General features: G+C 40.6%; 2 protein-coding genes across 2 annotated transcripts in view; one reads left to right on the forward strand and one right to left on the reverse strand.

Annotated features, from left to right (window-relative positions):
* Nucleotides 1-109: 109 nt before the first annotated feature.
* On the reverse strand, nucleotides 110-5,709 carry myl1 (myosin, light chain 1, alkali; skeletal, fast). Its single transcript, XM_044215578.1, has 6 exons — nucleotides 5,476-5,709; nucleotides 4,600-4,627; nucleotides 2,442-2,585; nucleotides 1,483-1,656; nucleotides 1,299-1,376; nucleotides 110-663 (listed from the first exon to the last, which is right to left on the reverse strand). Exons 1-6 carry the CDS (start codon nucleotides 5,599-5,601, stop codon nucleotides 635-637), a joined length of 579 nt encoding a protein of 192 aa, XP_044071513.1. The 5' UTR covers nucleotides 5,602-5,709; the 3' UTR covers nucleotides 110-634.
* A 9,353-nt stretch (nucleotides 5,710-15,062) lies between these two features.
* cps1 (carbamoyl-phosphate synthase 1, mitochondrial) overlaps nucleotides 15,063-16,889 on the forward strand; it is a 52,905-nt gene continuing 51,078 nt past the window's right edge. Inside the window, exons 1-2 of the mRNA XM_044215566.1 lie at nucleotides 15,063-15,367; nucleotides 16,627-16,736. Of these exons, the coding sequence (XP_044071501.1) occupies nucleotides 15,242-15,367; nucleotides 16,627-16,736 (236 nt within the window). The 5' untranslated portion in view covers nucleotides 15,063-15,241. The remainder of the gene's footprint in view (nucleotides 15,368-16,626; nucleotides 16,737-16,889) is intronic.

A 16,889-nucleotide genomic window follows, 5' to 3' on the forward strand; every position in this document is an offset into this window, starting at 1 on the left:
AAGCATGTTTCCTGAAACGTCAAAACTATTCCTTTAACATGCATCTGGCTGAATTAATTATGCTAATGATTTTCATCAAATAAACAGAGCCAAAAATTGGGAAATAAAATGGGAGTTTGTGAAAAGTTTATTGTGAAATGGCAGAGGATACAATAATTTAAGACCTAGGGATGGGCTGGGTGAGGATAGGATTCATTTCGATGGCCAGTCCTGGGCCAAACCAGCCACTTCACTGGCAGATAGAGAGCCATCCAGACAATAAGTGACGGGAGGGGGATGGTCATCATTATCCCACCTTCCCCTCCATCACCGTTCCACTTTGAAAACCAGTGATAATAAAAAAAAAAAACAACAGGACAGGGGGACTAGGGTGAAAATGAGGAAAGAAACAGCTCGTTGGAAATGAGGACGGCTTCCCGAACAGCAGGATGAGGAGGAGGGGGCAGGGGAAGCACCAGTTGGACAAAAGAGAGATAAAAAGTTTAGAACAAAACGAAAGATGGTTTCCGGAAATGACATCTCATAGTCCTTTGTTCCCCCTGCTTCCTCAAGTGGTACAGGAAACAGTGAGTGGATGTCACGACACCATGGGGTCTGCACATATTTGATGGTCACCACCGCAGTGGCAGGGTCCTTACACAGACATGATGTGCTTGACAAAGGCTGCAGATGGAGACGAGGGCGGCACACAGAGAGGACAGGAGAGAGGGACAATGAGTGAGTGAGGAGAAGTAAATAATCCAATAAAGGATTTGTTAGACTTGAAAGTTCAAATGCACACATAACATAGAACAGTTGAGAGACTGGCTACTCCACAGTAAAATGTTTTGGTCTGGTTTATGCAAAATACAAAATCATAGATATTTACTTTATTGGAATATCTGTGGAAAGTGGGAGTTGACACCTCACTTTCTGGGTTAAATATGTATTTAAAGGGGCACTCCAGCGATTTAGTATTGCACTTCCATAAAGATGGGGGACTCAAGAGACAGATTAAAAAAGAAAGGTCAAAATTGGAGCAGCAGAGTTCAAGATATCCTGACTTTTAGTCCCTAGTATGGATCAAGCTAAAAAAAAAAAAACGCATCCTACTTTTTCCATAATACAACAGCGTCTTTCCTTATGATGACATCACCTGGGTTACCTTTTCAAATTCTGTAAAGCTCTCTCCAGAGCCAAAGAAGACATACAACTTTCGTCACAAACTGAGTACTTGTCTGTAATCCTTTAATATGTTAAATAATAAACAGTGTCAAATATAAATGATTGTTACATTCGCATATTCATTTGTGGCTCACCCTCATAGTTGACACAGCCGTTCTCGTCCTCCTGTCCCGCCATGAGAGCATCAATCTCAGGCTCAGTCATCTTCTCTCCTGTAGGGGGAGGCAGTGGACAACTAGTATTAACAACACACACATACATAGTGCCACACACACACACATACACAGAGAGACACACCAGTGCCCTGGCCTGACTCACCCAGTGTTGACAGAACAATACGCAGCTCAGCACCCATCACTGTGCCGTTGCCCTCCTTGTCGAAGACACGCAGACCCTCAACGTAGTCCTCGAATTGGGCCTTGTTTGGGCTGTTGATGATGGTCTGGAGCATGGGCAGGAAACCCTCGAACTCTACTCTCTTGTTGGCCATGTCTGCATGAAAGGAGACAGAGATGGCAGTCAGTTCCATCCAGAGGTGAACAAGCCAGGCTTGTTTGAGAAAACAGGCACCACATGGGCAAAATCCTTGTCAACACATTTTCAGCATCAATAATATACAGTACAGTTTCTGACAAAGTGCCATTTTGGACAGATACATGTTTTTTTTATTTCTTTATTTTTCAAGTATAATCATATTTGGTATTTTTCAGACTCGCTACAGTCTTGACTGTGCCGCAGTGCAGAGTGAGGTGCAGCAATGGTTCTGTCAGTAATGATAGAGCATCATAGTGCTATTTTCATTTAAAGGTTACAGAGATTTATGCCTGCATCATCGTCTGTCTGCACAGACTAGATCAGAGGCATGCATCAAGATTACAATTCCCTGCTTTTTTTGTATGATATTACCAAGCAATATGTGTGATTAAAAACCTTAACAAAACATACAGTATAAAGAGCAACACCAGACCAATTCTTTAGTAGAAGAAAAGCATTGTTGCACCAACCCCAAGTCTGATTTCAAAGGAGAGGAAAAAAGCTGATTTTATTGAACATGACTGATTCCAGCCACAAAAGCAGCCACAGATCCTTTCTTCCTCCTAATATATTCACTTTTGCACTTTGGGAAACACTGAAATTATCCAACTTGAATATAACAAATAGCACAAACATCCAAAAGTATCTTTAAAACTTTAAATCTATAAAACCTTACCATAATCACAAAAATCTTCAACTAATTCAATGACGAATGATGAAAAAATATGAAATATATCTCTTACCGTCATTGGAGGGGTTTCCCAGCAGTCTGCTCACTTCCTTGTTGGTGGGGTTCTGTCCCAGAGCGCGCATGATGTCAGCGATCTGGTTGTAAGCCACCTTGCTGTCACCCACCCTGTCGAACAGACCAAAGGCCTCCCTGTAGTCTGCAGAGTGGATGAAGAAGAGGATATCACCGCCTTAATGAATCCAATATTTTCATATTCATTAACTGATTTCTGTTTGTAAGGTGTTCAGCATTGAGTGTATAATGACTAAACTGTACCTTGTGATATCATCATTCTGTACAATATATTTTTATAATATATATTCAACTGCTGTAGTATTATATCCACTATGGTAATTCCTTTAGAAAGTGATAACTCCTGTAGAAAATTATAATGAACTTACTCAGGTGGGGGTATTTGTTATACATTATAGTGTTGAATTAACAAAATAATTTATATTTGTATTTATAATTTTATTATATGAATGTACTGTACTAGAGTTAGTAAGTTTCATCTGCAGTTCTAAATATAACACAAAGGAACCAACAGTAGGTATATTTAGTAGTGAAGGAATATTTTACATTTAATTGTGTTTAACCTTGCTTACTTAGCTAAGCTTAGCTTATTTGTATGTTTTTGTGTCTTAAAACATTTGATTTATTTTTTTATTTCCCTTCATGTCGAGGTTTAATAATAAACATTGTTTAAGGTATAATAATCTATGTAGCTTCAAAGTGGATTTTGAATTAAGTTTGTTAATAAACAAAACTGTGTTTTGTTTTAAATGAAATATATATCTCTACATTTTCTATAGTATGTGTAAAATGCATTTTTCCCAACTGGAGACAGTGGTTTGCATATAAGTGTAGTTGTGGCTGTTGCACGCAGGTGGAGGCAGCTCCCCTACAAACTGACAAGGGAAACATATAACAAGGGCAATACGACTCTATAGGTTGTGGTATTATGGGCTGTATGGACTGACTCCTGTTGAGCTCTGTCACCCTTCATACTATTTCTATCTCAGCTCTCTCTCTCTCTCTCTCTCTCTCTCTCTCTCTCTCTCTCTCTCTCTCTCTCTCTCTCAGCAGGGCCATGGGCTCTTTTATAAGACCACCTTGGAATTGATAAACATAGCTGAGAATATGAGCCCCCTCCTTTTAAAGGCAAGGCCCTCTGTGAGTGAGCTGAGTAAATGTAGGGAATGCTGACTGCAGTGTAACTAGCAGCAGGCCAGAAGACAGGTCTGGTCCGGTGGTCTCCAATCCAGAGTCAGAAGGGACCAGTAGCACACAGGTTTTCCTTTCTGTCAAACACTATCATTTAACTTTTCTTCTAAACTACCGAGCTACTGAATTTTTTGACTGCTATGAAAATATGTAGCCTCTTGGCACATGGTTTGATATCTCTGATCTAGTGACACAGAGTCCCATGTCACCAACAAGAGCCCAATAAACAATATGCAGTTGATATCAGGACACAGGGATTGGCTGAATTGATTTGTGACACTCCAGTCATTATATGAAGCCCTCTACATCAGTGGTCTCTGGCTATGGTTAATATGTGATATAATCTGAATGCTTTTTTTAAACCTGAAACCAGCTAATTTACTGTATTTGTTTTATCTGCTCTGGTTGAAGGTGATAATTAGTACAATCAGCTTGTGTTTGTTTGGAATGAAAGCCTGCAGATACACTACTTTTTAATACTCTTACTCTACACTATTACTTGCAAAATGTTGCACTGATAACAGCTGATATTCACTTGAAAAAACTATGATTTTGTTTAAAAGACCGCCATGTTGTGGATGCTTTCTTTGTGATTTAGCCATTTGAGTTTTATTTCCTTCAACCATGCTGCTGAATTTCAAAGTTTACTTAAAATCTACTGGAAACTTTATGGTCTCTTAGCTTCATAGCCACTATCAGATTTTACAAGACATCTGCTCTTCTCATGGATGGTCAAAACACAAAAATGACAGAAGTGACCATCCGTCATGAACACTTTAAGACGCTGTAACAAATATGTTGCAGGTTGGCATTGACATTAATGTTAATGTTCAAGAGAGGCCCAAAGTACTCTACATAGTTTTATTCTCTTTACGTATTAGTCTTTTTAATGGACTCCATGGAGTGTCACATGGTTGCAAAGGTAAAATGAGGTGTAGCCTACTTACCTTCAATCTGGTCAGCGCTGAATTCCACCTAGAAGCCAATACAAAGCAGCCATTTTAGTATAAAACATACAAATGCATGAGTTTTGACATGGCCATCATAACCAGGTATTTCCACTTAATCTAGACTAATTAATCAGTTCAACACAGGGATTACATTTGTCTCTTTGCCAAAATTAGCTTCACATGGTGGTACCAGATCTGTGGAGGTCCATCTTTAGCTACATTAACATGTCCACATTTGGTGTCACCCTGCAAGGCCATCACACATTAGTCACCACTCTGTTAGTCCAATCCAGTGAGCCGGGGGGCGTGGTCTTAGCCGTGGTGCGCTATCCATGGTTCTAGTCAGTCTCCTCAGTCCTTGGTACAACTCTATGCAAAGTCTGAGTGTGTTCCTTCAAACCTGCTGCTGCTCTCGCAAGCAAACTCACTATTAACTGTGCATCCACTCATAGGTGTTCAAATGAATGTGCCAACTCTGGTTAAGATTATTTGTGCTTGGCCAGTTATGTCAAGGTGAAAACGGATGTGCATTAAACCAAAGATATGATCGTGAAACCATGATAAGATTTTGACCAGAACCACAAACTGTTTTCTAGGATTTGATGCATGAACAATTAGGCTGCATTTGCACTGTAAATACAATGACACCTATGATCAAAGTAGTCCTCTGTTATTCTCACATTGTCCCACCTTCAAATGTGTTTAATACACTTTTTCAAACAACATTGCTTGTTTTCTCCCTCGAGGAGTTGGTCTATTCTGTCATGCCAGTCTGAGCGTGAATGGAAAAGTAAAATCCCAGCTCTTCCTGAGTAGCCATTCCTATCTCCACCCCTCCCCACAGCAGAACTCATGCTTTGACGTTCATTGTACCTTGACGGCGGACAGGTCGACAGCGGGAGCCGCTGCAGGAGCAGGGGCTGGCTCGGGTGCAGGTGCAGGTGCTGGTGCAGGTTCGGCCTTCTTGGCGGGAGCCTTAGCGTCCTTCTTGGGTGCCATTTCAGATGATAGTAGAACTACTTTGTCCCTAAAGCACACACAATTCCCGGTTCGGGTGACAACACAAGGAGTGTAGCACAGAGTGGAGTGGACTCGGAGCAAGAAATGACCGTCTGGGTGTATATATATGAGGCTATTTTTCCTCTTGACCCCCGTCAACGCTGTCCCCGTGTAAGGATTGGCTAGCGGATGGGAGGGGTGTGTGTGTGTGTGTAGAGGGGTCCTCTCTAAACATGGAATGTAGGACCGCGGGCCAGAAAGTTTATTTATGCCATATATCTATAATCTAAAACGAAAACATTGGAAACAGTGTGAAAGGTTATCTGGGGCCATGCGATTTCCTGTGGACCACAAGTGTTCCTCACAACAGTTTTACGCACAGCGTTGCGCACCATTACGCACAATCTGGACTCATCTGGGAAACATTCGCTGCTATTTGAGGATAGTTAAGCGCTGTAAGATTTGTAGATGTTAAAAGGCAAATTATGCCGGGCCCATTTTCCCCTCTTTGTAATCTCATGTGACAAATAAGACTCTAATCCTCAACTAGCCTCTCAAGGAAAAGGACTCGTTAAAGCCTAAATGAGAGAGAGAGAGAGCATTTCGCTATAAAGTGAAGAGCAGATTCAGTGTGGAGCCTATCATCTTATTCACCCCGGTAAACATCAGCCTCTGTCAGGTAGAAGTTAATGTTTCAATGAATGGTAAGAACTAAGATACAGGGAATAAAGGAGGAGGGTTTCCCAAAAAAGAATAAAGCGTTGTGGTCTATGCCCTGAGCACTGTAGTATCAGTGCTGACACGCTGTAGTTGAAGGTAACTTAACCTAAACTCTGTTCACTCATCCTTTAATTTGATGACTTTATCTACCTTTATCCTTTAAGCCAGATCTTCAGGACAGATATTGACAGCGAACATCACAGGCAGTTTCAAAAGGGTGGAGGTTAGGTCAAAATGTCAATATATGATTTTAGTGGGTTTTTGCCTTATAATGATTAGACACTTTTTATTCACCATAATATTACTGATGTGAGTGTTAACTCATCTCAGACTGCAACGCTGCTGAACTCATCAACGGCTCCATCTTTACCAGCTGTGTAGCCAAGCATTGCACTGAACTTTATTTGAAATATAGCATAGATCCCAGAGTTTCCAAAAATATAATTAACCTACATCAGAGTCAATTTGGGGTAAATGTGTAGAAAAGTTATGCCCAACATATCATATGTAATGGTGCAGCCATAAGAGCATGGGATATTTGGGTGAATATGTTTACTCAGTATGAGCATCTTATATGTGGCATTTCGAATATATATGTATTAGTGCCAAGTAGTGTTGAAAACCTAAGAAGAAATAAATGCAAGTGGAAGTTTGTGGAAAGAAAAAAGATGTGAAGAAGCAACTGATCAAACTAGTTCTAATTTGTATTTGAGAAACTGTCAAGGGATCAGGCTTTAGGTGGACAGGTGGTGGAAGAGGTGTCTTTCAGATCTAATAATGAGCCATTGTTTATTTCTGGTCACTGACAATGTGTGTTGGGTAGAGCAGCACCTGTGTTCAATTTGGGGCTCTGCGTTGGTGGGGGAAGATGTCACCACCACTCCCGGGGAGGATGTGACGTAAAAGCACAGGGAGATGGAGATCTAGTGGAGCTTTCAGCTGCTGATGCCAGTAACCCAGACAAGGCTAAGAGTGCACATTCTGTCTCCTTAATTCTTGTCTATATCTGTCTCCCAGTGCCAGCGGTGCAGCCCTGCCCCCACCACCATGACAGGGCCTGGTGACGAAGGAGCTGCATAAATTCCTCCACCCTACAGCCCTCTCCCCACCCCCATGCCCCCACTTGCTTTCACTGACCCCATCTCCAAGCCAGAGAAAGCCTCAGTCCCTCAGCTGTCATCAGGGTTCACCCCCGGCACCCCACAGCACCTTGTCTGAGTCTGACTTCCCTTCACTCCCTCCCGCTATAGAAACTCTGCCCCAGTCCTTGCACCTGTGCTGCAGTCCAATCTGAGCTCCACTATAGAATCTTAATGGATTCAGCAGCATAGCTGAGGTGGGCTTTATTACGATGTGATAGCAGGTCAGCTTGTGAAAACAAGTTTTATTATGTGAATTATATGTATTCAGCAGTTGCAAGTGAAGTCAAGCAATCAGACATTTAGGGGTATTTTAGGTATCCAAATAGTGTTTTTTATCCAAAGTGAGTCAGTGTGTAGTGTGTGAGCAGTGTTAAAACACTGAACCTGCAATGATGTCTTCTATTGTTGCTAAAACTCCAGACAAATAACAAAAATAGCCTTTCAAAGAGTAAATAAATCTGTGTGGTGTGATTTATGTTTACGTGGGGTTAATGTTGGCTCCAGCAACCCGAACAAACAGGTTTCTAAATACGTTTAGTGTACTGTTACTGAGTCATTCTAAGTATCACATTAGTGATAAACGATCTTCTCTTTCTGACTAAACATGTAACACTTATTCATCATCAGTGTCCAGCTCCTTTGGGAAAGCCATACTGGAGATGTGAGGTCAGGCAGTGACCCCTGCCAGGTGAAGATCAACTTCAACACTTGGTGACCACCACTGCCGTCCATAATGGCAGAATGAGGAAAGAGGAAGAGGGAATTCAAATTAAAGGTCCCTGAGTCACAAGAGGCTGGGTTTTCTGTCTTTTTTTTCATTTAGTAAAGCCTTGTCCTGCTAGTCAGGAGAACAGCTTGGGTTGGGGTTATGTGCCGCATCTGCACAGTCGAAAACGTGTAAATCAAGGAGACACATTGCTAAAGGTCTTGTCAGAAATGCAGTCCAGTGTCTACGTATTTATGAGAATACAGCAACATGGGCTCAAGATTTGACTATACTCATGGCCTGTGCAATTAAAGTTCAGTGCATGGCACTTCTGCGCAAGACAATCACCTGTAACGGAGACAGAAAACTGGACGAAGAGTCTGCAGTCATGCTAACGGCTCTGTCTGGTTGCGCTTACTATAGGTACAGTAGTGTTTTGAACTAAATGCTAAGGTCAGCATGCTAACATACCCACAATGACATGCTGATGTTTAGCATTTATAATGTTCACCACCTTAGTTTAGTGTGTCATGCTAACATTTGCTAATTAGCACTAAACACCAAGAACAGCTGAGTCTGAAGGGAATGTCATTCATTTCGCAGGTATTTCATCATAGACTAAAGTACTTTGATCTGATGATGGTGCGAGATGAAAAATCAGAGGATCACCAAAATGATTACAATTAATTCTGAGAGGAACATGAATGTCTGAAATGTCACGTTCCCCTCTGATTTTTTTTTTTATGGCAATCAATCTAATAGTTGCTGACACTTTTCACTGATAACCAGAAATGTGAACAGTAGTTGTCAATGCATTTCACAAAATTCCACTTAAATGAACCTCATGTTGGCACTAGAGGAAAAGTCAGGGATCACCAAAATCTGCAGCATTCATCATCTGGGGACTATAAAGGTCTGCACAAAATTCCAGGTCAATCCATCCAATAGTTGTTGAGATATTTCAGTCTGGACAAAAGGGGTGGACCAATTGCCTGACAGAAAGACCGACATTGTGATCCCCAGAGCCTGCTGCTAGCATGGCTAAAAAAAAAGTTGTTTGTACTGTACCTCCAATGTAAGCACTATATCACCTGGGAGTAGTTCCTCCATTTTCATGGTACAATGTGCATAGTGACATGTAGTATCCAGTACCTTAAAACCTAATAAAAATCAACATGTAGCATGGGAAGAGGACATGGCTATGTGTGAATTTAAATTCAGTGGGCAGAGCCAAAGACCCTGTTTTTATGGATCAGAGATATTTAACTAAACCTCAGTGAAAAAGGCAAAATAAGTGTTAAAGAGAAGATGAAGGATGGTGTTCTTAGTAAACACTGAGTACAATGCACAAGTTATGCAAGTGGCATTATCCTGTCTTCTTCCAAGCTAAAAAATACTGATCTATAAATAACCTAGTTAGGGCCAAGACCATGAATGACAGCTGTCAGAGCTATTGATATTCTTTACTTGACCTGTGTTCCTTCTTTGGCAGTCTGGTCTTCCAGTTGGTCAACATGTTCTCTAAAAGTGTGGTTCTTTAGCCCTTTTCTAATTCAACCGCTCACATATTTCTTCCTTTAGAGTAATTGAGCCAACAAAATTGTGTGTGCAAAAAGTCCACACAGCCTATTAAAAGATAATGGTAGAAATTAAAGTCATTTGTTCAGCAAACCTTGCTCACTATGTAATGACACCCACATTGCCTTCCATAAAGGTTTGAAGTTAGCCAGCTTCTATCTCCCCACACAACTGTGTTTCAAACATTATCATGAATATAATTTTGAGCCTAATGGGAATAAAATCAGATGAAACATCAGTGATCACTAAGGGATAATTGGGACGTTTAAGCATCTGCAAACAGTATTGGGAAGCAACAACCAAAGTGGAGTACAAAATGGAAAATGGAACGAATGGGGTACATTTAAACAAAACACTATTATTAGCCTACTTAATTTTATTTAAATCATTTCACCTAATTTGCATGAGCATTTTAGAGAGATATTGCAGCCAAGAGAGGGATGCTGCGGGCTAGAAGATCTCACACGCAGGGATGAAAATGATGTCAATCAAGTAAAGTACGGGGTAAACTAGGTTGATTTTCATCAGCTAAGACAAAGAAGCTTCTTGGATTGTGTGAGATTAGATTGAAGAATAGATTGATGTGAGAGGAAGAGTTTTTGTGGATATTCTTTTGCAAACTAGCATGCTTGGATCTCTGTGGCGCCTCCTCACCCTCTAGCTTTGTCCCTGGGGCGACAAGCAAAGCATTTCATGATATCACCTCCAGGTTTGCTTGAGGACAGGCGCTATAACTGTCTCCTCTCAGGCATGACAGTGTGATCTGAAGCACTTATGCCTGCTTGCTGCTTTGCATTGGTAGTAATCCATCAAATTCACCCTCAGTTCACAGTATTCCTAATTTGGATTCCGACGTGAACTCTTACCAAACAGAAGAAATGTCATTCATGTTACTAGTACCAGGACTAAAACATCAACCATGAAATTGTGAGCTGTGCAATTAAGATTCTGTGAAGGAGAAATGACAGAGGCAGTGATTTTAAGACACAGCGCCTGTCCTAACCTTGGAGTCCTCCTGCGCTAAGCATGATTAATGAAATGTGAAGAACCTGAGCTTGAGAGAAAAAATCATACCATGAGTGCAGTGTGGTGTAACATTCCAACGATGCTGGGTGCCGCCAGGTCACTGGCATTTTGCTGTAGGGAAATGACCACCAGAGCACCGATAGACTGCCTTTGCCACAGAACATGCAGCAGAGGTCACCCAATCAGCCATCTGTGATGACTAGAAAGTAGAGATTGGACTCTGGTTCTGTTCCCCCACCCACCCTTCTTTCAAACCCTGAGTGCTCCCTTCCCTGCCCTCCAACCATGCCAAAAGGAATGAGGCTGTAACTGAGCCTGGGGGCACAGATGGAGCCTATTTATAGTACCTACAGAGAGGTGTGAAGTTTCTTGGGATTTCTAAGAGCGGGGGCCATGGCTCCTTAAGGGGGCTGATGCAGCCTCTGTGGCCCGTATGCTCTCTCCCACTCGCTCAAAACCACACAGGAATTAGATGAGAGCAGGCTAAACAAAACTACCCGCTGCCCCTTTTACTGGGGACACCACATTACTACAGAGGAAGGGAATCGGATAGCGGCCTAAAGGGAGAGTCTCCTCTTTCTTTTTCTCCAGCTGATGACTTGGTCTTCCTTTTACGCTCTGTAGGCTGAAGCTGCTGTCACAGACAAGACAATCACACTGTCTTAATGTCATGATGCCATGACCCAAAACAAGACTGGGTGTGGGTCTTCTTCTAACTTGACAGCACATACTGTAACACTGAATCAGGATGGGAGCAAAGTAGATTTCTAAAGATGGTGATAATAGTATACATGTTAACCCCATTACAGTTATAGAGGCTTGAGTGAGCCACTTAACAATTATAGACCATCTGATTAATGTATACGGTAACTGGAGGGAATAACAAATTGTTAAATAATAATTTTAGATGTCTATTCAAAAATGTACTTGGTTATTCATCATCTAGAACTGGGCTTACTTCTGGTCCAGGAAACATACAATTTTAAACTTGGATACTACTATCAATACTACTACTACTACCACTGCTAGTAGTACTACTAATACATGGGTAAAATCCAGCCAAAGTGTGCTATTACTGAACAAAATCAGGTTCAAACAACTATAAAGGTGGAACACATCACTCCAGTTCTCAAAGTTTGGTTTCCTGTGTATTAAAGAATTGATTTTAAAATACTTGTATTGGTTTATATCAAGCACCACATGTTTAAGGGCCAAAATATATTTATCAACTGCTGCTACTTTATGAACCATCCAGACCCTTCAAGTCATTTGTCCCCAGAGTTAAAACTGAGAATGGAGAGGCTGTGTTCAGTTTTCTGTGCTAGAAAAGTCTGCTCCAGCTCTCAGTTCTTTTCAATAAAAGAGGCATAAAACTTTTGTGTTTACCATTTCCTTTTATTAAATTAAATGCAGGAGAATTCACTCATATCTTGTACTGCTCTGTAAATCTTATTCTTGTGTCTAATAAACTTCTTGCCTTAGAATGATATATATAAAATGCCAATATCAGTCTAATCCTGCACTGAACAAACCTCATCATAGATCCTTGAAACAGCCATCCATTATTTCATCTCAGGGCCAAGACTGTGCTTGGAAACCTGGCAAAGAGAATGGCGAGGGAGCCTGCCTGTCTATATACGTCCTTGCTTAAGCTTGGTCACCATCTGAAACCCACTCTTGAAACCGCAGACAATGCAGGGTCCCTCCACTGAGGACAGACACTGGAGCTCATTAGGCCGCACCCCAGCCAATCAGTGGAGGAATTTAGAAGGCAGCTAATCACAGCCCTCCCAGTAATAAAGGGCCATACAGTACATTGCACAGGCTTCTCATGTTCTCCCAATCATCACCTAGCAATTTTCCATTGAATGTGATTCACTATTGACAGTAAGTAGCCACGGCTGTTTTTTGAGGGCATAACAGTTTGAAAATAGAAACAGTCAGCAGAAAACAGGAAAGCATCAATGGAATTTGAAATTAAAATAATTAAAAATAATCTCATTTGATTGACTGCTAAAATAAGTGTGTGTGTGTAGAGTTTATTATGGTATAGGGACAGTAGGAAGCCTGGGAAGATAGCGTAACATTATTGTGTGAAATAGTGTATAAACTTTTAGCAGCACTGACTTTCACTTATTTAGAAAGGTTCATATGACAAGCTTTGATTATTAATAATCATTTTATACAATTTTAAAGGTCTAAAATGTGTGGAGATAAACTATTTTGCAGCTATAGGAGAGTAAGCTGAGTGTATGTATAAAACCAAGTCAGATATTTGAATTGTGTACTGGGATTGTGAGACAATTAATTACCATAAATGGAAGTGATCAGGTAGAAATATTAATGTGTACTGGGGTCTGTGCTCTAAAGCCAAAAGAAGAGATGGTATCAGTGATTATAAAAGTTACACAAGTTAACCAGAATAAATTTGCTAATGTTAGATATTCCCCCTTCACTCAACACTTTCAACACAAACTTTTTTTCTGAGACTGGAGTGGGCCTTGAACTGAATGGGCCATCTTCTTATCCTCCCATTGATGGATTCTGCTCAGGTGCAAACTCCAGCCAACTGTATTCCTCACATTTGTTTTCCTTTAAAGGTATAAAGTGACATCAAATGTTTAATATTATCTAGTGTACCATGCGGTCACGGAAGATCCACAAAATAAAAAAAATAATGCAGCCTGGTTAAACAGTAGGTACTTCATTTTATTCCATTTTTTGGACACACTTTAATCACCACAGCCGCTAGATCGACAGATAATGATCCATTACGGACCTTTAACTGTGTTTTTCTTCAACAAAAAAATAGCCTACTGCTACAAATGTTGTCTGTTGGACACTGAGGACCAGCACAGGGTCATCAGCTATTTTGTAGTCGTAAGAGTAATCATACTTAGTGGAGAATAAATGCTATGTATGAAGAAAGACATATCCTGTACTTTTATGAGTCACTACCTACATAACATAAATGTCATGGTTTTGGGGTTTTAGTGTAGTTATTTCCTGTTTTATGTTGAAAGTTCATGCTCCTTGTGTGTCAAGTTTTGTTTTACTTCCTGTTTTGTTGTCTGTATTCAGCTTTATGTTATTGAAGCTTGCTTTTTGGTTTTTCTACCTGCCTGCCTGGTGTCTTGCATTTGGGTCCTCTATTGAACTCCAAAAACTTAACAATGAATATACATATGTGATCTGTAGAAAGACTTCAGCGTCAGTGTCATGTAAACTGTGAAGCTGTTACAGCTTCTACACGCTGGCAGTAAAATGTTACCAGAGGCCTCTCAGTTGTTACCATAACTCATATATGCATATAGAGCTACACTGTCACCTACACATCAAGCGCTACAACACAGTTTACTGACTCAAAGGCCCTCTGCCACTTGTTAGCAAACATTACCACTGGATGTCACCAGTGCTCCACAGATCGATTGGAGGCACAGAGAAAATTTAGACAAGGGGAACATGATCTGTAGTTAACAGGGGGTTTGTTTAAACAAATGAGGAACTACATAAAACTTAAGTAAACCAGAATCAGAAATGAATTTTACTATGTTATGACTAGGAAATGAATTTAAATGTGAGGAAATTAAGTGACATACTGTACCTCCTCACATTTTTAATGGTGAAGATTTGCAAATGGCATCATAGCTTTCACAAAGTGACGTAGAGAGCACAGTGTATTGTTCAAAGTCCAATTTCTGGAGTGTGGCGGTTTTCCTGATCTAAACAGGTCCTATTACTCAAACCCACTTTGTTCAGACTGCTGAACCCAGCAGAGTGGCAGTCAGGCAGCCTTCTCCACAGAGGACCAGTCTTGCAGTGATCAGCAAATACACAGACCACTCTAATCCCACCACCATGCAGTTTGTCCATGGTCAGTTTGCTTTTTTGCAGGCAACTGACCTCAAAGAAAAGGCTGTAAAGAGTTTGTTGCACTGAAAGCATTATACACAAGTTTGCTGTAAGCAGGTGCATTCATTCTCAGTCAGCATGCACTTTTTTTTAGTTCTTTTCAACTGTCCTAAAATGTAGGCTGTTTACGTAATCAATATTTCCTAATGTGTTGGCCTTTTTTTAAAAGCTGTCTATGTGGCACGTTTTTCTTTTATGATGAAATACAGTTGTTTAAAATTAAGGAGAATGTTTAGAAAAATGTTTCTTCAAAAAGGTTATTTGAAGTTTCAAGCTAGTTTGTAATGGTCCTAAAACTCAACACCTGCAAAAACACATTGTTTTCATATTTAATCCATGCGTTAAACAGATGTGACGTAAAACCAATCTGAACGCTGTGCGCTTCATGCGTTATCCACGCACACGGGTTGAACTCTCTGTGAGGACACGAGGAACAGCTCAGGACTCATACATTCATTCATCTGTCCTCAAAAGACATTTGACTCGTAGTTGTACAGTTATTAGACGGTGGTGTTATTAAGTTTTATATGCTACTAAAAGAGTAATTTAGGCTAATATGACAAAAATCCTGCTAGCTTACAGCGTTGTTAAATCCCTGAGACAAGGATGCGTGATTGGCAGAAGAGTGGGAAACAAGTCGGCCTGGCTGAGACTTCAAACTACTAGACTTTTTAGTGTGAAGGTAAGAAAACGATATGTGAGTGAAAACTGTTGCTATCAGTGGTCAGGACTCCCCCAGACGTGCTGTCAACCAAGCGCTAACGCCGCAGTATGCCTCTGGACGTTAGGCCGAATTTCGCAGAAAAATCTGTAAAGTTTGCGATGCCTAGCCTATACACAAGTGTACAAGCATAGAAAACGCTATTGCAGCCTTTTTTCAAAAACAGCAGGAGCTGCTCGTATATTCGGCATTGATCTAGCACAACAAACTGTTATTGGTTTAACACAATTTAACCATGTGCCATAGTCTACCAGTTACAGTTAACCGCTCTTGCATCAGAAATAAGCTAACGCTGCAGCATGGTGGGCGGAACGCGTGGATGTAACGTTATAGCAGCGAAAAAGTTGTCCGATGTCAACGCCGAATTGACACCTGGCTACATTTGATTCAATAAAACATAATAAGTAATTTGTCTGAGGTATGTGTTTGTGACCATTTAGAAAAACTGCAGTAAATCGCCTGATTTTGAATGCAGTTTGGAGCGGTGACGGACAAATGAAAGTTACTGCGTATCAACTCAATTACTATCAAAATAATAATGTATTTGTAGGTTGATGAGATTTGCTGTGATAAGATGTTTAAGATATTGTGTAGTATACAGCTACTGAACATATGTGCACCATGTGCTTAATCTCAGGAAGAATTGCATCATATTTGAGACACACCCATGATTGGAGCATCTGACGTTCTCTTCCTTAACGTTACACTTCCGCATAAAAGCCCACATGTTGATGAATGGTTATAACGGTTTACAAACCTCATAATGTGCAGGCTAGAATTTACACAACTTTTGAGTCTGAAAGACTTCTTTATGATTCCAATACATTGTAAACATCAACACTGTATACATCAATATACATTTTATGTATATGTGATGTATTTGAGGACAGGAGTCTTATGTAAGAAAGAAAAAGCATACTATTGGTCACTGCTCATGATGGCCACAAGCTCTATAGTCACATATTTATCTCTCTCACACACACACAGAAGAACAGATTTGTCTGTGCCAGCATTCACAGCACAGTTCACATTGACCTGCAGTTTCAGCATGAAGTCCAAGAGGCTCACTGGTTGACATCACTCCTATACTCAAAGTCTACAACACATCTGTTTCAAAGTTTTGCCTTTGGTCTTTCTAAGCTCGCTTCACAAAAAGGGAATGCATTATTCTTAGGTAAGAATTTGCTCGTCATCTGCCTGCTTTCTCTTTTAACTCCCAGGCCCAGACAGCCCACCTGGTCTTGGAGGATGGCACCAGGATGAAAGGGTTTTCCTTTGGGCATGATTCCTCTGTAGCTGGGGAACTGGTCTTCAATACTGGCCTGGTGGGGTAAGAAGTACAATCAATTTTAGAAAAAATAGTGCCCTTGAACAAGCGCAGTTTAGATTTCAGGATACCAAAATTGCTTTGATCTTGACAACTTTGCATCTTAAGTGTATTCATTTAGTTTTAAAGGTTTTCACAAGACCTAGGTACGCTGAA

Source organism: Siniperca chuatsi, linkage group LG12, assembly GCF_020085105.1.
Source record: "Siniperca chuatsi isolate FFG_IHB_CAS linkage group LG12, ASM2008510v1, whole genome shotgun sequence".
Lineage (NCBI taxonomy): Eukaryota > Metazoa > Chordata > Actinopteri > Centrarchiformes > Sinipercidae > Siniperca > Siniperca chuatsi.

What these genes read in the sequence shown, in the direction of transcription:
- myl1 (XM_044215578.1), bottom strand. Translation starts at nt 5,601, where the DNA reads ATGGCACCCAAGAAGGACGCTAAGGCTCCCGCCAAGAAGGCCGAACCT. An exon ending in GGGAAACCCCTCCAATGACG is followed by an intron (nt 1,657 to 2,441) that starts GTAAGAGATATA and finishes CCTTTCATGCAG; the next exon opens with ACATGGCCAACAAGAGAGTA. An exon ending in CGGCTGTGTCAACTATGAGG is followed by an intron (nt 664 to 1,298) that starts GTGAGCCACAAA and finishes CTCCATCTGCAG; the next exon opens with CCTTTGTCAAGCACATCATG.